The following is a 25,046-nucleotide window of genomic DNA, read 5'->3' on the forward strand; positions in this document are numbered from 1 at the left end:
ATGCCAAATGTCTGAACAATACTTTATAGGCATTTTAACCTGTTAATTGCAGCTTCAGTGAAACAAATGGCGGATTAAATGAGAGGCTGTTATTATACACATGTGCTGTTTCTCTCATATTATAGACACTAAAGCATGTAAGAACAGGGGTTTGCTTCCTATATAAAACAGTGGGTGGTAATAAGCAATACAAGAAAGCAGTAAGTTAATTAATACGTGTATATGAATGTGTGAATATTTTTTACTGTATGTATATACACACCTATAGTGTATTCAGAAATTGTCCAGACCCCTTCATTTTCTGTACACTTTATTGTATTGTAGATTTAATTTTAAATGGATACATTTGGCATTTTTTCCTCATCAGTGTACCCGCAGCATCCACAGACCTCAGCAGTGCTGCACTGCTGGACAACCTCTCCAAACATGCCCTACTGGTTTCTGAATGGGTAACGAAATCCAGGGCTGCTGCCATCTAGTGTCCTGGGGAAATAAAGAGTCTGCAGCGTCATCTACTTCCGATGGGCTGTCTGTTCATCCACTCTGCCCATCTTTTCCAGGTCTGGCACCTTTCTCTCCCCTGGACGGGATGCTTTTCTTCTATAAGAAACCATCCCCTCTCCTGGCCAGGATGCCCGTCCAACCCATGTGGCACTTGCCACTTACTATATATATACAGTGGGTACGGAAAGTATTCAGATCCCCTTCAATTTTTCACTCTTTGTTATATTGCAGCCATTTGCTAAAATCATTTAAATTAATTTTTTTTCTCATTAATGTACACACAGCACCCCATATTGACAGACAAAAAAAAGAAATTGTTGCAGATTTATTAAAAAGAAACACATACCTCAGTGCAAGACACATGACAGCCCGCATGGAGTTTGCTAAAAGACACCTGAAGGACTCTGAGATGGTGAGAAATAAGATTCTCTGGTCTGATGAGACCAAGATAGAACTTTTTGGCCTTAATTCTAAGCGGTATGTGTGGAGACAACCAGGCACTGCTCATCACTTGTCCAATACAGTCCCCACAGTGAAGCATGGCGGTGGCAGCATCAAGCTGTGGGGGTGTTTTTCAGCTGCAGGGACAGGACGACTGGTTGCAATCGAGGGAAAGATGAATGCGGCCAAGTACAGGGATATCCTGGACAAAAACCTTCTCCAGAGTGCTAAGGACCTCAGACTGGGCCGAAGGTTTACCTTCCAACAAGACAATGACCCTAAGCACACAGCTAAAATAACGAAGGAGTGGCTTCACAACAACTCTGTGACTGTTCTTGAATGGCCCAGCCAGAGCCCTGACTTAAACCCAATTGAGCATCTCTGGAGAGACCTAAAAATGGCTGTCCACCAACGTTTACCATCCAACCTGACAGAACTGGAGAGGATCTGCAAGGAGGAATGGCAGAGGATCCCCAAATCCAGGTGTGAAAAACTTGTTGCATCTTTCCCAAAAAGACTCATGGCTGTATTAGCTCAAAAGGGTGCTTCTACTAAATACTGAGCAAAGGGTCTGAATACTTAGGACCATGTGATATTTCAGTTTTTCTTTTTTAATAAATCTGCAACAATTTCAAAAATTATTTTTTTTGTCTGTCAATATGGGGTGCTGTGTGTACATTAATGAGGGAAAAAAATAATTTAAATGATTTTAGCAAATGGCTGCAATATGACAAAGAGTGAAAGATTGAAGGGGGTCTGAATACTTTCCGTACCCACTGTATATATATATATATATATAATATACACAATACAATACAATTTATTTTTGTATAGCCCAAAATCACACAAGAAGTGCCGCAGTGGGCTTTAACAGGCCCTGCCTCCTGACAGCCCCCCAGCCTTGACTCTCTAAGAAGACAAGGAAAAACTCCCAAAAAAAAAAACCTTGTAGGGAAAAATGGAAGAAACTTTGAGAAAGGCAGTTCAAAGAGAGACCCCTTTCCAGGTAGGTTGGGTGTGCAGTGGGTGTCAAAAGAAGGGGGTCAATACAATACGATACAATACAAAGAACAAATCCTCAATACAGTATAAAAATAAAAATTTTAGAAGTATGGAGCAGAATTTAACAATAGATGATATCACATAATAAGATTTGGATATGTTTAGAGTCCTGGAGACCTCATCCATCAAGCTGCCTCCCCCATTTGGCCTTTCCACGGCTGAAACAGCGCTGGGCCAGCCAGTCTAATGAAAGGACCCATCTTTCCCACGATTCCTGTGATCCTCCATCAGGGATGACTTTACCTTAGGCAGGCAAAACAACTTGGCAGTAGGGCAATGGCACCAAGTGCCACATTTGAGTACTACCGAGAAGAGAAACAGAATAATTATAACTATCATATTACTTATGGTTTAGTGCTAATAACTAACAATAGAGTTGCAGTATGTACAGTTAATCAGCAGCTTTAGTCAGGATATGCTAAACTGAAGTAGTGCGTCTTCAGCCGGGATTTAAAAGCTGAGACCGAAGGGGCATCTCTTATAGTAGCAGGCAGACCATTCCACAGTTTAGGGGCCCTGTGACTAAAAGCTCGACCTGCTGCTGTTATTTTATTAATCCTTGGAATCATAAGCAGACCGGCATCTTGAGATCTTAATGTGCGCTCTGGTTTGTAAGTCATGATAACTTCAGACAAGTAAGCTGGACCTTGGCCATTTAATACTTTATATGTTAAAAGGAGGATTTTGAAATCTGCCCTAAACTTAACCGGGAGCCAGTGTAAGGATTTAAGAACTGGAGTTATGTGTTTGTATTTTCTTGTTCTTGTAATAATTCTTGCAGCCGCATTTTGGATTAACTGGAGGCTGTATAGAGAACAGTTTGAACATCCAGTGAACACCGCATTGCAGTAGTCAATCCTACTAGAAATAAATGCATGAATTAATTTCTCAGAATCCTGTTTATTTAGAAAGCGCCTTAATTTCTTAACATTTAACATTTTCTTAACAAGTTTGGAAGAAACATGTTTTGGACAACTTTGTAATATGTGCTTTAAATGACATGCTAGAGTCAAAGATAACTCCTAGATTGTGGGCTGATTCAGTAAAATTAATGGGGATTCCAACTGAGTTAAATGATGACAAAATATTGTTGTGATCAGCATCATTCCCTCCAACAATTAACATCTCTGTTTTATCTGTATTTAAAGACAAGTAGTTCTCATTCATCCACTCATTCACTAACACAACTAATTAAAGACAACATCGGAGAAACTTCATTTGATTTAAATGAAAGGTGTAACTGGGTGTCATCTGCATATGAGTGAAAATTAACATTATGTTTCCTAATGAGAGATCCCAGTGGAAGCATGTAAAGCGAAAACATTAAAGGTCCCAGTACTGAGCCCTGCGGGACACCATATTGAACTTCTGTGTATAATGATGGAGTACTGTCAGCACATTTCTGTACATATTGGAATCGATTTGATAAATAAAAACTAAACCAAGCGAGCACGGTGCCTGTAAGCCCAACATCATTTTCTAGCCTGTGCAGTAAAATAGAATGGTCAAATGCTGCACTTAAGTCCAACAACATAATTACAGTGGAGTTTCCTTCATCAGAGGATATGAGAATGTCGTTTACAACCCACGTTAGTGCCGTTTCTGTACTATGACCAGTGCAGAAACCAGACTGGAATTTCTCAAATAAATTGTAATGCGTAAGGTGTGACTGAAGCTGAATGGTGACTAGACTGCTTTTTCTAGTATTTTAGAGAGAAATCTGTAATTTTGAAATAGGCCTATAGTATATGTGGGTCTAGGTCTGACTTTTTAAGTAATGGTTTAATGACTGACACTTTGAGTGTATCAGGTACTGTGTCATGCAATAATGAACTATTGATAAAGTTTAGAATATTTGCTGCAAGAACATTCATTGCACTTTTTACTAGTTTTGTTGGCACTGGATCTAGGGAACAAGAAGTGGGCTTCATTTTAGAAATTAAAGTTAAGACTTCCTGCTCAGTTACAGGATTAAAATTACTAAAGTGCTGAATGCAATGTGAGACGGGGTCTGCTAAGCTAATATTTGGTTTGTACTGTGATGCAGAGATCTGGGATCTTATGTTTTTATGTTCTCATTGAAGAAGTTTGTAAAGTCTGTACTGCTAATATCTGTTGGTATTTTGCACTGTTGATCTGAAATTCCATTTGTTAATTTAGCCACTGTTCTAAAAAGTACCCAAGGATTTTTATTATTGCTATCTATTATTGTAGAATAGTATTCTGAGCAAGCTTTAAAGAGGGCTTTTTTATATTTATTAACACTCTCTGTCCATGCAATTTGACAGACATGTAGCTTTGTTGTTCTCCATCTGCGCTCCAGTTTTCGAAACTCTAATTTAAGAGCTCGAGTGTTTTCATTAAACCAGGGAGAGTTTCTGTGTGCTTTGATCACTTTTGTTTTAAGGGGAGCCACTGTGTCCAGAGCATCTCTCAAGGTCACATTATAATGTGATGTTAGCTGATCTAAATTGTTTTCCATGTTTACGTTTGATGTTAACTGATCTAAATGGTTTTCCACAATTATACTCAACTTACTCAAAAGTATCTATAAATTTTGAAGGAGAATTACAATCTAGATATTGCACTGTCTTTGTTTTCATCTGTGAGTGTGTTGGCAAGGGCAGGACTAAATCAAATGTAATTAAGTAGTGATCGGAAATAACTTCATTTAATGGAGTAATATTTATATTTTTAATTTCAACTTTGTAAGTTATAATTAAATCTAATGTGTGGTTATGATTATGAGTTGGACCTTTGACAATCTGACAAAATCCTACTGAATTTAACAAATAAGTAAAACATTTGCTAAATGTGTCAGTTTCCACATCAATGTGTACATTAAAATCCCCCATCAGTACTACATGATCATAATTTATAGCCAAATCAGATAAAAGGTTGCTAAATTCAGTCATGAACAATGAATATGGCCCTGGTGGTCTGTAGACTAGCACTATAAATGTGTTGGAATCTGTTTTAATATTTAAAACTAGTCATTAAGCCCATTACAATAACTGGCGTTAGAACAGTAGTTCATAAACATTAGTAGGAACAGTCTATATTAAATGGCAAGGGACCTTGACCTCATTCTGTTTGTTGGTCGTATTTTTTTTGTCTTTCAGCCTTTCTTTTGTTGATGTTTACTTGCTAAGCTGACCGTTCTTCGTGGGCTGCCGCCGTGTATTGTGTGTCTTTAATTTTCTGTGACAGTACTTACTGTCTTGTACGTCCGCTGGCTTGTACGTCCGTAATATACCTTTAATTTTCTCTGGCGGTAATACAGGCGTGCGCGTCGGTAATATGCCTTTAATTTTCTGTGACAGTAATACTGGCTTGTATGTGGCTGTGATGTGCGTCACTGTATTGTGTACCTTTAATTTCCTCTCACAGTAATACTGGTTTGTATTTCCATAAAACGCCTGTAATTTTCTCTGACAGTAATATCGTGCATCGCACCCGTGCATCGCACCGTGCCCCGCGCATGCGCACTTCACCAGAAGACACACACACACAGACACCTGGACACACACAGGGATTTTATTAAAGAGGATGAATGCCTCAAAGGATGTAAAGTTGCCTAAATTTTTAGAAGTGATTTGCATTTTGTTATAGTGAATTATTCCAAGTCCTCCTCCTCGACCAGAATCTTTAGACTTATGAAGGAACGAGTATCCATCTGGTGATGCCTCAGCTAGGGGGACAGTGTCACATTTACTAAGCCAGGTTTCAGTGAGAAGACACAGATCAGATTTTGTACTTAACTCTTTTAGGGCTAATTTTTTTTTGTTTCTTTTCTCCCAGGGCTGAATATTTTTCCAAAAACTAACATTTTTTAAAAAAGAACACAAAGCAATTGTTTAACATATCAAATCAACAAAAAATATTTACTTTTGACAAATGTTACTGTCTTGCATGTTGTATGAGCCTGCATACTCTATGATTTCACATACATATCACATACATTTTACACAGCAAAGTATGATCTCGCTCAAAGCAGCCAATTTCAGTCATTGCCACATTGCATTCCTTACAATATGTGTTGTTTTGATGCCTATTTTTCAGGTGTCTGTTGCTGCATTTTCTAACATATATTGTTAGTGTGTACTGTAGAGAGACAAGTCACCCATTTGCCATCGTGCCATGCCACTGCCACCAAGTTTTCTGCCTGCATGAAAACCGTATTGTCACCTCTTTTCATCTTCTGAAACTTTATGAACTTTATGTATAGCATTATAGCCTGGCTCACCCCATGGGATTTGCTTCTGTTTATTACAGAAGTGAATAAAACTTTGCAGCAGCACGTACCTAAGCCACCAGGGGACAAAACACGTTTGGACCAATGCTCCCTGAAGTTATATCACCAGTTCTGTCCCATCTCTATTTGTAATGCCACAGCGTGCTTCATCTCGTCTTTCGTTGTGGGTTTCCACTTTGAAAAACGAGACTGCGATGCAAACGCAGCCCGCGATTCAAAAAAAATCTCTGCCTACCTGTTTGTCTCGTCTGACAGTAGCTGAAAAGCAGCATCAGGAGAGAGCAGCCTGAAGTACAGCAGCTGGTGATCTGTCGTGTCCAAAAGCAAGCCATGCCGTCTTGTAAACTCCGGTAGCCAGATCGGCTCTCAACGGATCAATGTATGTGTATTTATCCCATGCGAACCTTGCCGTAGATGCATCGGCTGCGCGAAGGCACTCAACTGGCAGCAGATCCGCTGGCGTGGCATCGGCTGGTGTCTGATCAGCTGATGCCTGCTTCTAACTCTCTTGCGCAATCTCCTGATCACTGCCAATAAAGTCCGATTCTGAAAAATCAAGAGTCCGACTCCGCGATAATGCGCAAAACAACGTCTGCCAAATGTTTTCTTTTCTGCACTTGCTTCGCTGCCTTTTCACATGTCGGTGCCATCTTGCCTTTGTTTACATTTCGCAACTCACGCACACGCAATGTTTATTTGCCGAGTCAACGAGTCTAGCATTCCTCCAAGCACAGAGGGAATGCCTGTGACGTGACAGTGAGATTTGTCGCCATTAACAGCTGATTGTCACCCTCTATCCCTGGATGTCGACTTTTGTCGACATTCGCCTTCAACCCCTCCTGTCGACAAAAGTCGACATCCGCCCTAAAAGAGTTAATATATCATTTACCAAAACAGCTTTAGTGCCAAGAGAGCGAATGTTCAATAAGCAGCATTTAAAACTGCATGGTTCTTTCTGAACTGGTGATATATTTTTTGTTTTAATTTGAAGTAAATTTCTATTACAGATGCCCCTGGTGGAGGGTCTGGTTTTATCCCTTGGTCTAATTATACACCTTATTTTTTGGTTATCAATCAATTTAAGGTTTGTATCAATACTAAATTTACTGGATGCCCCATGACAGGGATTTTGGGTAACAGCTTCAGGATAGTAACAGGTGGGATAAACAAGTCTGTGATTTAAGATCTCGTGACTGTGGCCTGGATGGTGCTCTAATCAGTCAAACAGGCAGTTTTGCTGCCATATTTTGGGATAATACATAAGATTCCCTCCAGTTAGGATGAAGACCATCTCTTTTGAAAAATCCAGGCCTTTCCCAAAAAATTAACCCAGTTGTTCACAAATGCTATGCTTTTATTTGCACACCAGGTTTCTAGCCAGCAGTGAAGGGGATGCAAACTGCTATAAATCACATCCCCTCTATATAATGTTGGCAATGTGTGTGTATATATATATATATATATATATATATATAAGATTTTGTCTTGTCTTGTTCAAACACTCATCTTACCACTTTTTGCATGTCATCTTCTGTCTTGAATCGATGACCACCCAGATGTTTTTTAGCAATCCAAAAAGGTGGAAATCACACTGTGCCAAATCTGGCAAATTAGGAGGATGTGGCAATACCTCAAACTTCAGTTTCTCCAGACAATCCTTGGTGTTCTTAGCAGTGTGTGGACAGGCATTGTCTTGCGGCAAAAGGACTACTTGAGACAGCAGTCCCCACCGCTTGGATAGAATAGCAGGCTTCACATTGGTCTCCAGCAAGTCACAGTAGCTTGCAGTAGTGACTTTAGTACCCCTCGGAATGAAGTGTTTGGAAATAACTCGGGTGCACGAGTGGTTAAGATACAAATCCTTTTATTCTGCTAGAATCCATGCACTTCCAGGTAGGTGGTACAAGTGCATTGAGAAGGGTGGAAGACTACATTGAGAAATGACATTATCAGTTTTGTTAAGGTTTGTTCCATTTTCTAATAAATCCCATTTTCTGACTTTGGCTTAACTTCCCCTCATGTGTACACACACACATACACACAAACTACTGTGTAAAAATCTTAGGCACCGGTGAAAGAATACTATGACGCAGAAATTCTTTCATAAATAATTACATGAATATTTTTTATTAATCAATAATTTTGCTAGGGATTCAGAAAACAAAACATAAATGAAATGAGTGTTTGGTGTAGACACCGGCAACATTTCTCTTAACTCCACTCTCATGCTGGTTCTGAAGGTACTTGCGTGGTTGGTTTTACAAAGTCTCGTGGAGAACTTGCTCCAGTTCCACCAGGCTTTGGCTGTATTACTTGTAATAAGGGTCATTATGATGTTGAGATAAAGGCCCTGTGTGGCCCATATCATCCGTTGCAAGATTCTGTGTTCCACTTTTCACTGCACATAGTTTTTTATGGTTTTAACAGTGTGTTTGTGATCATTAGATAACAATACCTGTACTTCACAGCAGTGAAGGGGTCATTAATATTGTTCAAATCACCAGCTTCATTTCCAGAAATTCAGCCCCTGTAGGAAACTTCCACCATGCTTCACCATTGTCTGCAGACTTTCATCCATGTACCATTCTCCAGCCCTTATTCAGACAAACTGCTTTCTTTTCTTCTTCTTCCTTCAGCTGCTCCCTTTAGGGGTTGCCACAGTGGATCATCTTCTTCCATATCTTTCTGTCCTCTGCATCTTGTTCTGTTACACCCATCACCTGCATGTCCTCTCTCACCACATCCATAAACCTTCTCTTAGGCCTTCCTCTTTTTCTTTTGCCTGGCAACTCTATCCTTAGCATCCTTCTCCCAATATACTCCTCATCTCGCCTCTCTGACTTTGTCTCCCAACTGTCCAACTTAAGCTGACCTTCTAATGTACTCATTTCTAATCCTGAACATCCTCGTCACACCCAATGCAAATCTTAGCATCTTTAACTCTGCCACCTCCAGCTCTGTCTCCTGCTTTCTGGTCAGTGCCACCATCTCCAAACCATATAACATAGCTGGTCTCACTAACGTCCTGTAGACCTTCCCTTTCACTCTTGCTGATAGCCGTCTGTCACAAATCACTCCTGACACTCTTCTCTACCCATTCCACCCTGCCTGCACTCTCTTTTTCTCCTCTCTTCCACAATCCCCATTACTCTGTACTGTTGATCCCAAGTATTTAAATTCATCCACCTTCGCCAACTCTACTCCTCGCATCCTCACCATTCCACTGACCTCCCTCTCATTTACACACATGTATTCTGTCTTGTTCCTACTGACCTTCATTCCTCTCCTCTCTAGTGCAATATCTCCACCTCTCCAGGGTCTCCTCATCCTTCTCCGTACTATCGCTACAGATCACAACGTCATCAGCAAACATCATAGTCCACAGGGACTCCTGTCTAATCTCATCTGTCAACCTGTCCATCACCACTGCAAATAAGAAAGGGCTCAGAGTCGATCCCTGATGTAATCCCACCTCCACCTTGAATGCATCCGTCACTCCTACCGCAGACCTTATCACAGTCACACTTCCCTCATACATATCCTGTACAACTATTACATACTTCTCTGCCACTCCTGACTTACTCATACAATACTACAACTCCTCTCGAGGCACCCTGTCATACGCTTTCTCCAGGTCCACAAAGACGCAATGCAACTTCTTCTGGCCTTCTCTATACTTCTCCATCAACACTCTCAGAGTAAACATCGCATCTGTGGTGCTGTTTCTTGGCATGAAACCATACTGCTGCTCACTAATCATCACCTCACTTCTTAACCTAGCTTCCATTACTCTTTCCAATAACTTCATGCTGTGGCTTTTCAGTTTTATCCCCCTGTAGTTACTACAGTCCTGCACATCCCCCTTATTCTTAAATATTGGCACCAATACACTTCTTCTCCACTCCTCAGGCATCCTCTCACTTTCCAAGATTCCATTAAACAATATGGTTAAAAACTCCACTGCCATCTCTCCTAAACACCTCCATGCTTCCACAGGTATGTCATCTGGACAAACGGATTTTCCATTCTTCATCATCTTCATACTTGTCCTTACTTCCTCCTTGCTAATCCATTGCACTACCTGATTCACTATCTCCACATCATCCAACCTCTTCTCTCTCTCATTCGCTTCATTCATAAGCCTGTCAAAGTACTCTTTCCATCTGCTCAACACACGCTTCTCGCTTGCGAGTATGTTTCCATCTTTATCCTTTATTACCCTAACCTGCTGCACATCTTTCCCAGCTCGGTCCCTCTGTCTAGCCAATCAGTACAGGTCCTTTTCTCCCTCCTTAATGTCCTACCTCTCATACAACTCATCATATGCTTTTTCTTTAGCCTTGGCCACCTCTCTCTTCACCTTGCTCCATATCTACTTGTACTGTTGTCTACTTTCTGAATCTCTCTGACTATCCCACTTCTTCTTTGCTATCCTTTCCTCTGTATACTCTCCTGTACTTCCCCATTCCACCACCAGGTTTCCTTTTCCTCCTTCCTCTGTCCAGATGTCACGCCAAGCACCCTTCTTGCTGTCACCCTTACTACATCTGCTATAGTTTCAGTTTCCCAACTGTCTGGTTGTTCTTCACTACCACCCAGTGCCTATCTCACTTTCTCCCTAAACTCATCCTTGCAGTCTTCCTTTTTCAACTTCCACCATTTGATCCTTGGCTCTGCCCTCACTCTCCTCCTTGATCTCCAACGTCATCCTACAGACCACCATCCTATGCTGCTTAACTACACTTTCCCCTGCCACCACTTTGCAGTCTTCAATCTCCTTCAGATCAACTCTTCTGCATAGGATGCAATCTACCTGTGTGCATCTTCTTAAAATACGTATTCACCACAGCCATGTCCATCCTTTTGGGAAAATCCACTATCCACTGACCTTCTTCATTCCTCTCCTTGACACCATACCTACCCATCACCTCCTTGTCTCCTCTGTTCCCTTCACCAATATGTCCATTAAAATCTGCTCCAATCACCACTTTCTTTCCCTTGGGTACACTGTTCATCACTTCATCCAACTCACTCCAAAAATCTTCTTTCTCATCCATTGCACATCCAACTTGCGGGACATATGCACTAACAACATTCATCATCACACCTCCAATTTCCAGGTTCATAATCATTACTCTGTCTGACACTTTTTTCACCTCCAGAACACTCTTGACAAACTGTTCCTTCAGAATAACCTCTACTCCATGTCTCCTCCTATCCACACCATGATAGAACAATTTGAATCCTCCTCTGATCCACCTGACCTTACTCCCCTTCCATTTTGTCTCTTGCACGCACAATATATCAACCTTCCTTCTCTCCATCATATCTGGTAACTCTCTCCCCTTACCAGTCATACTGCCAACATTCAAAGTTCCTACCCTCAGTTCCACTCTCTTTACTTTCCTCCTCTCCTCCTGCCTTCGGACACGTCTCCCCCCTCTTCTTCTCCTTCTTCGGCCAACAGTAGCCCAATTCCCGCCAGCACCCTTTTTGTTAACAGTACTGGTGGCGATCGTTGTTAACCCGGGGCTCGACTGATCCGGTATGGAAGTTTGTATTGTTGTCTGCATATTGATTTGGCAACATTTTACACCGGATGCCCTTCCTGACGTAACCCTCCCCATTTATCCGGGCTTGGGACCGGCACGAAGAAACACACTGGTTTGTGCATCCCCTGTGGCTGGGTCAGATCAATCTACAACTCACCCTGACAAAATCAAACAGACTTGATTTTGTTTCAAGTGCTAAGGCAATCTGCGTGTGTGTGTGTGTGCGCGCGTGAGAACTAACAACAAAGACAGAAAAATAATGCATACAGTTAGGCCAAAGAATGTAGAAGCTTTGGTTTGCACAAACAGAAGAGAGGTTTGTCTGCCCGTTGTCTTGTGTTTATGATACCACAACAGAATGGAATAAGGTAAAATAAAAGGATGAGGTTGTTGCTGATCTAAAGAGCCTTCATTTAGGTACTGGTGCTATCAGGCTGTCAGGATACAAGTTATTTGCACATTCTGTTTGCTGTTTTTTAGCTTGCAGTCTTGAAGTTGCAGTTGGGAAATAGTACCTTTATTTAATTTGTATTTATAGCATTTAAAAAAACTTGTCAACAGTATCAGACTGCTTAAATAAAAATGATCATTATGCAAAATAGAGATTTAGGAATTCTATTTTGTGTGAAATAAAGTGCTGTTAAGCTTCACAAAGATAGCAGTTTTGATGTAATTAGCTTTTGGCAAATAACAAAATGATAGGAATATTCACGTAGGTGATATTATGGTAGGCCTCAATTGAAAAAGGAATTGGCTCAGAAGGGAGATGGATAAATAGTTGATGTGGCTGTGAATAAGTGTTTCTGATTTTAAACCAGCTTTACTTGGGATTCTTGTAATCGAATAATCAAGACAGCTTTCTAATCTGTTTCCTTTTAAACTGGCCGGTGCTTATAGCACTTCTTTACCCGAATACTATCCCTTTAATATAGCTATTTTTGTTTTGTCATAGCTGTCTTATGTAATAACATAACATTACTTTTATCTTTTTACTTATTTTTTTTGCAGGTAGGAGCACTTGTAGAAGTGAAAACTCAAGATGGAACATATCACGACGCCATAATTAACAAATTAACAGACGCCAGTTGGTACACTGTGGGTAAGTAAGGTTGATTTCTTTCTTTCTTTCTTTCTTTCTTTCTTTCTTTCTTTCTTTCTTTCTTTCTTTCTTTCTTTCTTTCTTTCTTTCTTTCTTTCTTTCTTTCTTTCTTTCTTTCTTTCTTTCTTTCTTTCTAGAAGTATACTGACATAGCATCCCACACATATGAACCTGTTTTAAATGACTACCTTTTGTTTCCTTTCCTGCAGTATTTGATGATGGAGATGAGAAAACTCTGAGGCGATCATCACTTTGCTTAAAAGGAGAGCGCCACTTTGCAGAGAGTGAGGTAAGAAGATGGCATAGACCTGATTTTGCAGTAGCTTGGCACATTCAGATTTTGTTATACAACTGTCAGATGTATGGTTGAGCTAATCTTCAAATTGGGCAAAAGCTACAACAGAGGCAATTTTGTCAGTCAAAATTTTTAATTTGTTCAGCCTGTTAAGTCCTTGCATTGTGAGTACAGATAGTGGACTCTATCCTTATTTGGTGCTTTGAAATGAGGTATTTGACATGTGTCCTGTTACCTGCTAAGCTGTTTGGCTGCACTATATGTTGTCTTAATTTACTTCATTTTTAAAAGCATTATTAAAGATTAGAACCAATTGAACATTTTGCGGCTCTAGTCATGATGGAACACCATGACTCCTGCTTTTCATTTTAGTCCACCATGAGACCACCATGATTCTGTGTTAGAATTTTTAGTTGAATGAAAAACAGTGGTAAGGGTGGAGGCAATATGGAAGCACATCTCCTTGTATGTATTAAGATGAGATATAGTAGGGCCTCCTATCTACACTGGCTGATAAACTGGCAGGCTGACTTACACAGTTGTTCACCAGTGGTGTATGGGCATGTTTCTTATTACTTTTACTTTTGATTTATCCCTTTGTACGTTTAAAGCAACAATAAGAAACTGCAAGAACACAGGGGTGTACCAGTGCCTCCGCGGTGGAAAAGAGGTCACGTCCTTCTCTACCAATGTAATGTTATAGATTTTGTTTTTCACAAGGTGGAAGTGCAGTCCAGCCATTAAAATAAAGGTGGGCACCATTCTGTGTGAATACCAGTGCTTTCATCTAGTGCTGTGGAAATATATAAGGGTGCTTCCACATTTCTGGTCAGGGAAAATGAGGTAGCCACATTGCTAAGATACTGTGAAGGGTAAAACCAATTTTTTTCTCATTTTAATTTTTCCGAACACCTGTCAGCATAATGTGTATGCAAGTATGTATGTGTCCCAGAATATTTAGTTAAATTTCTCTAATCATATCCTGCATAGTGATAATACTGCCTCCTTGGTGTGTCTGTAATTTTATGTGGCACACCGATTATTCCTATTCTTACCTGGTGTTCAAATCTGCAAGGCTGTCTCCTTTTGCACAATATAACTGTGATCATCTTTTGTGTTATTATCATTTAAATATTAACATATTATCAGCCTCAGTACTACCTTCTACCCAATAAAAAGAGATTAGCAATAAACTGCCTAAAATGTTACTTCTTATAATTTACCTCTAAGCAATTTCGAGTTACATGGACCTCAGGATTTGGTCCTCCCTAAGAACACAGACTGGATAAGATCTCGTCCATCTAGGATTTATAGCTTTTCTAGCAATGGTGTTTAGTTGGGTTAGTTGTTGACGCTGTTAATGGTGTTTCAGTTGTTTGGTTTGTATAATGGTTGGGCCGTGGGTGAGAGTGTCTTCAAGGCTTTATCTCCCCTGTGAGGATAGAGGGCAGCCCCCCTGGGTTGCTACAGCACCACAGATTCTCACAGGGTGTGCTGGGAGCTGGAGTTTGCTACAGCCCTTTTGGTTCTGTGGGTGATGCCAGGGGGTGCTGCAGAGCCTACACAGCCGTACTACATTGTGCTTCTGCCTCACCTGCAAGTGCTGCCGGAATAAGACACCTGGAGCACTTCCAGGTACCCTCAAAAGGAGCCAGCTGCCACTAGTCCGGGAGCCAGAGTCGGAAGGAGGTGGATAAAGCTTGCTGCCAGAAGGAGTGGAGATGAAGAGAGAGAGAGAGAAAGAGAAGAAGAAGAGAAAAGGGTGCTGTATTGTACTGTGCTTGGGAACTGTGGTACTGTGGGAAATGAGACAAAAGTGATTCCCATAGCTGAATAAATGTGTCTTGTGTGCTGAACATAGGCTCTGAGACAGTTGTGTCCAGGGTTTAGGGAGCTGTATGTCCCTGGTGTCCACAGGTTGTTGCTGTCAACTCATCACCTTTTACTTGGAATCTAGCTAACTTTTTTTTTCAAAAGTATCAATTTAATTCTATAAAAGAGACTATGAAATTGAGATGATAATTCCATACTTTCCATTTTTTACTGTATATACAGTAGTACACTCCTAGCTCTACCAACCTGTGCCATTGTCAGTAGGGTTAGGCGACATATATATCTCCATATTTTTAGATCATGTGGTGATATTCAGTATATATCAATACTTCATTTTCAGTAAAATACTGAGGTATAAGTTACATTTGATGGGCTCAGACTTGTAAACAGACCCATCATAGGTTTAAAGAAGGTGGCTTGAGCTTTCTCTATTCAGACAAGAATGTATATGCCTGCCTGATAATTATTTTAACAGCAAAGCCCAGACATAATTGTAGGTAGCCATTTGTGTAACTTTTTACACTTTTTGGCCACACACTTGTTTTATATGTACTGTAGAAGAAAACTATTATAACTGCAGAAACAGCCAAATAGACAAATGGAGAATGTAGAAACTCCACACATTTGCCATTCAGTCCAGGGTTCACAACCAGAACTCTGGGGCTATGAGACTCCATTCTTGAAACTGTATCATTCACCTAGTAGTTTTCTGATTTGCTCCAAGCCTGTCTTGGTCATAAATTTGTACATAAAACATTTTATGAGGTGTTTGATTTAAAACGGTTTCTTGAACATGGAAGGATCCTGCTATTGATGTTTCAGAATGTTGGATACATTTCACGGAATTGTGCAATTTCATATACACATGATACATAAACACAACTTTTCTGTTACAGCTGAGCTTTAAGATGGCTTGTGGTATTGTATTCTTTGCTCAGGTGGTGTAATAAATGTGCCAGTCAAAGCCAAAGGGCTTTCAGATTAGTCGATTCCCATTTTAACTTGGTTCTTGGTGTTAACCAAATAGTAACCACTGTTGTTCTGATTTCCATGTTTACATTTCCTTAAATATAACTTTTACTTGCAATGAATAATATAATGTGCATAAAAATCTTACATTAATTACTGCTTTTCTGGTGCTTACAGACTTTAGATCAGCTGCCTCTTACAAACCCGGAACATTTTGGTACACCAGTAATAGGCAAGAAATCAAACAGAGGGAGGAGATCTAATCATGTGTAAGTATTGTTAAAGTAAGAGGTTTTAAGAATGCACAAGATATTTCCTGCTTTGTACCCAAATGTCTGGGAGATAAACTCTAAACGAAATAATGTTTGATGGACTAAAGTCACTCTGAGATTAAGAAGGAAATTAAGAAGAAGATTAAGAAGAAGCCATTGCCTAGCTTGCTCTTTGTGTACAGTTTGCATATACGAGTGTCTGCATTTTCAGGGTACTAAAGTTTTTCTCCTAAATAACTTAATCTGCCCATCTTTAGTAAAACGGCTATTCTAATGCAAATAGGTAAAGGAGGACGTGGTGTGAGAGCTACTACATGTATAATTGTTTAACTAACAGTTGTATGCAAAATGACTTAACAAATCCCAAGTGTGTAATATGGTTGTGTCCATACTTTATATAGTTTTACTATTCATAGGTTAAGAGACACATTCAGGGGTCCTATATAGAGTCAATGGTGTGGATGTGAATAGGTAACCTTAGAGATGTACAGTCTAAAGCTGTAGCTGTTATTGTAGCTGATCATAACCAAATTTGTAAATACACAAAAGTGCTGGAAGTCTTTTTTATTAAAGAAAATCTTATTTAGCATTAATGTTCAACTCAGTAATGTGGATAACAATTGATAACAGCCATAATATCATTATGAAGACCAAACAAGATACAAATGACGATAATTATTTGATTCTTTCTATACAGATTAGTTCATTTACTTTTGAGTTGCCCTTATTTCTGTGATACATGTATTTGAGCATCGTCAGTGTGGAGTATACATTCTCCAATTGCCTGCATGGCTTTTCTTCTAAATAGTGTCGTTTTTAGTCATGTCCTGAAAGATTTACAGGTAAAGATAAATTCACTTTTTGTAACTGTGGCAGTGTGTGTGAGAATGTCCTGTGACATACTGACAGCATTACAGCCCCTCCAGGGTTGGCTCATGTGCTGTGCTTCAAGGTATTTGGTAGCTTGTGGTTGCCCAAGACCCTAAATTTGATTAAGAAGGTTTTAGAATTTACTTTTCAAGATTATAATGAAAACACTAAGCTGTATATTAATGTATTCATCTGTTCTCCAGATGGATGGTGTGTGTGTGTGGGATTGGTCTGAACGGATCAGTATTATACATCTGATTGACTTGTAATTTATTCTTTGTAATACAATCTTTAAAATTAATAAGATAAAGAGAAGTACTGTTTAGTATTATGATGGTGTGAGAATCAGTTTTAAGGTTTAGTACATCTTCTGTACCTTTAAAACTTTTTGAAAAGAATGGTAAACAGAGCCAAGTCAAGAAAACTGTTTGTACCATAGTGATTTGTGGATGTTTTCGATCTTTTATTTTTCATCACTGTCATATTTTTTTTGCTGAGAAAGGACAACAGCATTTAAATATTGTATAGTGTGTCAGACAGAATTATTATGGCTAAATAATTTGACTGATTACATAAGTTACAAAGTAAGTTACTTGAAATTGATACAACATAAATACTTACTTGCTCAATTGTTTTTTTTCAGTTCTTTTCTGTAACTTACTATGCCTTTATACATATAGACACAACTATCAATTGCAAAGATTTGAAAATAATATTAATAAATCACTGGCACTTGCTTGGTTCCTTTAGATTGTATATTTTTGCTGTCCATAAATTTACATGCATTTCACAACTATTGCACCTTAATGTTTTCTTTGCTAATTATTTTGAAACCTCAAAATAAACATGCATTGCTAATGACATGCGTTGTAATTGATGGCAGTGGATGGCGAATGTAGCACTGTTAAGTTCCCATCTTGAACTTCATTATTTTATGTAGTTAGTGTTTTTAAGCTTGAATTTCACTTTGAATAATGATGTGACCTTGCTGGAGTGCTTTTCCTCTCCAGGTTTTCAGATACTACCTTGTAGCAGACTAAAAAACCCAGCTAAGATTCACACTGCCTTTGACAGTGATTTATTTATTTTTTTCGGTGGGGATTCCAGGAACGCGCCCGACTCACACACACACCCTTACAGAGACAAAATAGCAACCAGTAATAAAGCAGAAATTAAAGACTATATTAAACAATAATAAACAAAATATAACTACAAGAACTAAAACAATCCCACCCCAGTTCCCTTTACAGCAATATACAATAAACTTGAATACAATAATAACAAACAACTAACAAAAAACACTCATGATGATGTCCATGAAAAACGGAAACTGATGTAATGAAATGATGAAGGTACATAGTCCAGAGATCAGCATGCTGTATGTTAATATAAACATCAGTCCTAATGGTATTTCCTGATGAGATGATGACGTGTGAATGGGATCAGGAGCGCTCCTTTCTTCGCAAGTCAACAACAAATCCTCATACTGTCCTCATGCAACAGGATGACACCAGACACTGCATACACCCAAAACAGGTGACGATCCAGGACAAAACAAGAATCCAAAGACAGGAAAGGGAAGGCAAACAGACAGGTAACTCAAGAGAAACAACAAAAGACCTTTCTTTGCTGTATAACTGGCCTCCTTTTAAATCTCATGCTGGCGTCCTTGTCTCCAGTAGCCACTGCAGTGACTGCTGGGAATTTAAGTTTTCATTCCCCAATAGTGTTGCTACAACCTGTACACTCATGTTTTGTAACTGCAATGACCTTTCCATTTTGAATTAACTATTGGCTCATGAGATTTCTCTTTAATAACCTCACTGGTAGAAATACTGTCTTTAGTATTAACAATTATTTTTGCCATCTCTCAAACTCAGTTTAAACATGGCATTGTAGAACAGGTCCTCCCTGTTGATTACTGCAGGGCTTCATTCTGAGTCTGTGATTATGTGTGGTTAAGTATCTTGTCACATAAACCAAATTTTATTGACTAAACCCACCATGCAATACCTGAGCTAATGAATGAAGTGCAGGTATGTTTATCGAATTAAGCTCCTGAGGGAAAAAAATTAAAGAATAACCTATAGGGTATGGTCTTCCACTGTACAAACGGAGAATCTGTGCAAAATTTGGTCGAAACAGGTTCAATGGTATGGATTTGCATTCTAAACAAACACAAAAACACATTCACCTTTATAGATTAGACAGTATATAAGAATTTAATGGAAACACTCACTTCATATGTTAAAGTAGCGAAATGCATCTTTTTCTCATGTGAGGAAATTTTGCTGAAGAGTTGCCAAAAAGATTATCTATGGCTAATGTTATTATAAATGTTTACCTTTTTGTATCCCATTACCAGGCTCAGGGCTTTGAGGAGTTAGCGCCTAGGAGGACACTGAACTATTAATCTTTTCTTTTCCTTTGTGTAGTAGTTTAAACCTTTTCATACAATCTCTTTGATCTCATTTCAGTTCATTTTACTTCAGCACTATTTAGAATTTGGTGACTCAGAATACTGTCCAGATTACCAGAGCACAAAATATCACAAAAATTGAAAGTCAGGTATCAAGATAGAAAGAAACTTACCAAAGGAGTGTAACACTATATTTAAACAATTTATTATTAGGTAATTGTTTTTCAAAAAACTAGGGGGCTTCGCTCGCCCACCCCAGTGTTTGGTTTACCGGATATACAATTTAAAGAGATTGTTATTTTCATGGGAATTGTTACATATGCATTATTTTCACTTTTACTTTAAAAACTTTTGTAAAAACAATACTTGTCCTTTATTTCCGGCCCCGTGCGTGGTTACATCTCTTTCTCGCCAGACGTATAATGCTACTCGCGTTGTGAAGGGGGGGCGGCTGAACGCACGCTAAGGATATGCCGTCGGATCATCTGCTGTCTTTTTGCTGCTTGTGAGCTGACTGTTCTGCTTGTTGCATGTCGTTGTTTTAAGAGCTGGGAGCACATGATGCTTGTCTGCCAAATGCAATCCAACAACTGCTAGGTTAGATTTTTATGGACTTGTTTTAAATGATGGCTCACTGCCTTGTCTCGCGTGACGTTGTAACATTAATAATTGTCCTTTATTTCTTGCCCCGGGCGTGTTTAAATCTCTTGTCTTGTAGGACATATAATGCTGCTCGCGTTGCAGGCGGGTGTGGGGTGGGGGCAGCTGCTGTCGCACTGTCCTTCGATCATTTTAAAGCCTGTACAGCCGCTCTCCTTTTTGCCACTTCGTGTCTCTGCTGTTCACGTTGTGCTCACTTCTCCGTGATCATAAATATACACCTGACAGAATTGTGTTTTCTTTAAAATTAAACTTGTCATTGCTTTAAATGTTGCTAAACCACAGATTCTCATAGCGTATGTTCCATTATTGTGTAAATCTATGTTTTGTGCATTGAATAATACGAAAAGACTTTGTTTTCTGCTCTTTGCCTTTTATTTCTGACCTTGCTTTGTCCTGCTATTTTTTCAATTACACCTGGTCCTGATGATTAATTTCCTTTTGTTTTGCGCTAATGTGATCTTTTAATCATCGACGTTTCATTTATAACGTATTGTCCTTTATACGCTTTATATGCCCTGAGACACCTGTATCTGTGTGTGCTGCTTCCCTTCACACTACTGATTTTTTTTGCTGGCCGTGCTCTGATATTGCTTTTAAGTAGGGCGTGTCTTACAAGAATCTCATGTTCTATATCCCTGCGATCATTCGTCTCGCGGGTCTTTTATTTGTCTTCCGTCATCTTAATGTGAAGATCACGTATCGTCTCCTAGTCATTCCCTCCCACAGGATTTTTTTTTTATAATAGATTGCATATTGAGAATTTTGGAATAATGTGCGCTCTACTTATTGGGATAGGCTCCAGCTTTCCCATAACCCTGCTTAATATATGATGGGCTTGGAAAAATGTATAGAAGGTTCCTTTCTTGCAGGGTTTATACTTGATAAGATACAATGATAGAGATTGTAGGGGTTAAAATTTACAGCATTGTTAGCTTTTTGAAGAACTGTAAAGGCCATTTTGTATCAGGTCAATGCTGGCAGTTCAGCTTGCAATTTCATTTTAAATCAGAAAACTCTGTCTTTTGAAAAGCGTGGTAGCTCTTAACTGGATTTTCTGTATTCTTTCATGTGCTTTAAAGCCAAGTTCTCCAGACTTCAGGTCCCTCTTTACCTAATGGTTTTTGCTTATGGTATCTCATTGAATACCTGACCATGTGTTTTTTTGTTTCATTCTTTTCATCCACTCATAGGAACAGTTTAATTTTGTACACACTATTAATAAATCAACGCAAATATTCTTACCATTCTATTACTGAGGGTGGCAGCAATTCCCATATTGCAAAGAAGAAAATATTTTTTATGCATTTTATTAATTTCTGGGGTTGATTTGTTTCAAACCTAGTTTTGTTAAACTTGACTTGCTTGTATGGAATGTTATTTGATTTTAATAAAATAAAATGCTTAAAAAAATGGGATGAACTTACAGTAACTGAGAATAAAATGCAAACATTTTTTTTAATATTCCATGGAAAAGTATAACAAGCTCAGGTAGAGAATTTCACTATGTGCTCAATGGTGCAGTTGATGAAACACTGGTTTCAGGAAGACCAAAATTGCATCTTATATGTCAGGTAAGGCTTTGTAAGTACATTATGAAGCTAAAGTACAAACCAATGAGAGTTAACCTCCATAATAAAAAGCCTGTTGATGTCTTAAATGGAGAGTGAATGTAGTTTTGTCGTTTATTGTTGTAGTCCTGAAGAGGAGTCTTCATCATCCTCCAGTGAAGATGAAGACGGAGAGCGACGCCTGAATGATGAGCTTCTTGGTAAAGTAGTGTGTGTGGAGTGTACAGCAACAGATAAGAAGAAAACCACTTGGTATCCAGCCCTGGTGAGTATTAAAGTTTACCTGCAGAGCAAGGTTAATCCACATGTTTAATTAATCTGTTGTTTGTTTGGATTAGAATACCTTTGCCCAATATTAATGTGCTTATGAATTAAATGTGAAGAGTGGGCATTGTTGAATGAGTAAAAATCTGTTTTGTATGTGAATCTACAGGCATCTGTAGTCAGATTGCATTTTCTCCAAATCTGTAAGTGAAAAAGAGTTGCAACTACCTGTGCAAAGTGCAAACACGCATTTAAATATATGCACATAATTTGCTATATATAGTAAGTCCAGTGTTGTGTTCAATTAAAAGGGGCAATGATTATTAAAGATTTAAATTACTACTGAAGTAGTAGTCTACTCATTCAATTGTTTAGACTACTTGTTCATTCTGTAGGGGGCTGTATGGTCTTAGCTGAAAGTGTTGTAAAGCATTAAGTCACTTTCAGTTATTTTGAAAAAGTTTTATTATAAGTTAACTTGAAGATGTTTGGATTGCCACTGTTTCCATAAGAAGGATTGGAGATGCATAATATGTACATTGTAGATTATATAGTTTATTGTTAACACAAACTACACTAGACCTGTCAGAAAGAAGAGGTAGTCTTACCAAAAAGCTGTTTGATGTAGGAATCTCATAAAATTTAAATGGTAAAAAAAAAAAAATTGTCTTTTTTATTTATAAAGAAGTTTTTGTTTGTCTTAGAACTAAGCATTCTCATTTAAAATAAACAAATGTCCCCGGCTAATAGAAAGTACATTGTTGTAGCTGCATTTAATGCATTTGAGAATTGAGGAGGTCATTTTTCGGCATCTTTTCATGCAATTCTTTGTTTGCATACAAGTAGATATAATAAGATGAGTCTGAAGAGGGCATAGTCTTTATGATGTCTGTTAAGGCTAATGCTGCATATGCAAATCCAGCTGCAATGAAACTCATATATTCAGGAAAATTATCTGCTGTGTTAAAACTCTTAAATTAGTGGTGTAATGATCAAAGATAGAGTGCTAGGGATGCATCCAAACATAATAATTGGGAGTGAACAAGCACTTGCTGTTTATTTTGAGCATAAGATGGTTTTTTCATGTGCATTTTGTTTTTGTTCATTCTTTAGATGGCTAATTCCCTTCACACTTTTATAGTTTATTTTGAGGAGGAGATTTTCTGCACGCTTCAGCTCTGCCAATAAATAGTTGTGCAGTATGTGCTTTTTTTGGCCACTGAATTCAGAAAGCCTTTATTGAACAGTGAAACCTTAAAATTTAAATAGTTATAAACCTTCTGGCATGTGCAGCCTGCGACCCCAAATATTTTTATTACTCAGTGAAGGATACCAGAAGAAGTACATATTAGCATCATTTTGTATAAATAAGTTTAAGTGTGATTTTATACAGCAAGTCTTTATTGAGAAATAGAAATACTGTTAGAAAATTTAAACAGATTAGAAATTTCTAAAATAATTAAAATAAGTGACTGTATTGTGTGGTAATTGGTAAATTAAAGTGTTATTTAATGTACAACAAACTGCACTAACAGTGGCAGTGACTGAACTTGAAAACAAATCAATTAATAGACATTATATGTTGTGCTGCAATAGAAAAGGACCATTTTCTATAAACATCACAAATTTTACTCATACTTATATCCCATATTCAAAATTGGCTTATGCATTCTCACTAATCATGTCTGTCAAGTTTTGTTTTTTTATTAAATTTTAAAGATATTTTTAAACAGTATTAACAGCTGATATATTTCTTTCCTCCTGTGTCACCCAATACACCCCACCCCACTCCCATTCTTATCTTTCAAGGTTATCTCTCCAGATTGCAATGACGAGGTGGCTGTTAAAAAGGACTACATTCTTGTTCGTTCATTTAAGGATGGAAAATTGTGAGTGTTCTTAAACTGTTTTTGTAAAACTTTAAAGAAAAATAACCAAGGTTACATTTATAATTTAGAAATGAAATACAGTTTTTTGAACAAAAACGAAAATATAATTTGTGTAATGTTTTAAGTTTAACGTTATGGACAACATTGCTACCACTGAACGTCATATTATTTTATATATTATATATATGGTGCATGGGTGTCCAGCTTCAGTCCTGAAGGGCAACAGTGGTTGCAGGTTTTCCTTTCTGCCACTTTCTTTATCAATGACCAGTTTCTGTTATTACCTGACTTATTTTTCCCTTCATTTTAATTTCCTTTTTTTTTAAGACTTGGTCCTCTGAATTGCTTTTCTTTCCCTTAAGTGCCAGCCAAACAAAAATGACATATGAAGTAAGCCAACAGATGACCAGCTAAATTAAGGCCTCAAATTCCAACCAATTTCACTCTGGACAGTTTTTTAATTAGAAGCCAGTCCTTGTTATTAATTAAACCTATTGTTTAATTCAGTGGATTTTGGTGCTTTCTTTCTGCCAGAGCAGACTGTTACAAAACTGCTGGTTATCTTTTTTCTAAGAGAACATTCAAAATGTTTTGTGAACCTGAGCAGATCAACATTCCTGAGATCTTTACTTATTTTTTCCAGATATTGTATGATGGATGCAGGTTAGCTGGTCACGTGTTGGCTTGTTTTGCATTGCATTATTGTAGGGCTGCTAAATAAGGGAAAAAAGAAACAAGTAACAGGGTCAGAATATTAAACAGCAAATCAATTGTAATTAAGGCAAATAGGTTAATTGACAGCAAAAGAGCTCACTGATTAAAAAACAGTTTGAATGAAAACCTGCAGCCACTGTGGCCCTCCAGAATTAGTTTTGTACACCCCTGATATAGCATGATTCTGTACTGGGTGCTATTTTAACATACAGTACATCATTATTATAAGATGCTGATTTTGTGTTAATTTTTGTAGGCCTAATTCTCTGAATGTGTTTGCCGGCCTATAGGGATTTATGACATTCATAGAGCTCCAGAACATTCCCTACACCATATAGATCACATCTGATGCTGACTTTGAAATAGAGTAAATGGAT

At 38.4% G+C, this 25,046-nt stretch overlaps 1 protein-coding gene across 2 annotated transcripts in view; it reads left to right on the plus strand.

The window, feature by feature from the left end:
* Window positions 1–25,046, plus strand: part of arid4b (AT-rich interaction domain 4B) — a 178,053-nt gene that overhangs the window by 82,906 nt on the left and 70,101 nt on the right. For both annotated transcript variants that reach the window (XM_028820862.2, XM_051919364.1), the window contains exons 5-9: window positions 12,823–12,913; window positions 13,123–13,202; window positions 16,188–16,279; window positions 21,929–22,067; window positions 23,876–23,955. In XM_028820862.2, coding sequence (XP_028676695.1) covers window positions 12,823–12,913; window positions 13,123–13,202; window positions 16,188–16,279; window positions 21,929–22,067; window positions 23,876–23,955 — 482 coding nt within the window. The remainder of the gene's footprint in view (window positions 1–12,822; window positions 12,914–13,122; window positions 13,203–16,187; window positions 16,280–21,928; window positions 22,068–23,875; window positions 23,956–25,046) is intronic.

This window comes from Erpetoichthys calabaricus, chromosome 15, assembly GCF_900747795.2.
Source record: "Erpetoichthys calabaricus chromosome 15, fErpCal1.3, whole genome shotgun sequence".
NCBI lineage: Eukaryota > Metazoa > Chordata > Cladistia > Polypteriformes > Polypteridae > Erpetoichthys > Erpetoichthys calabaricus.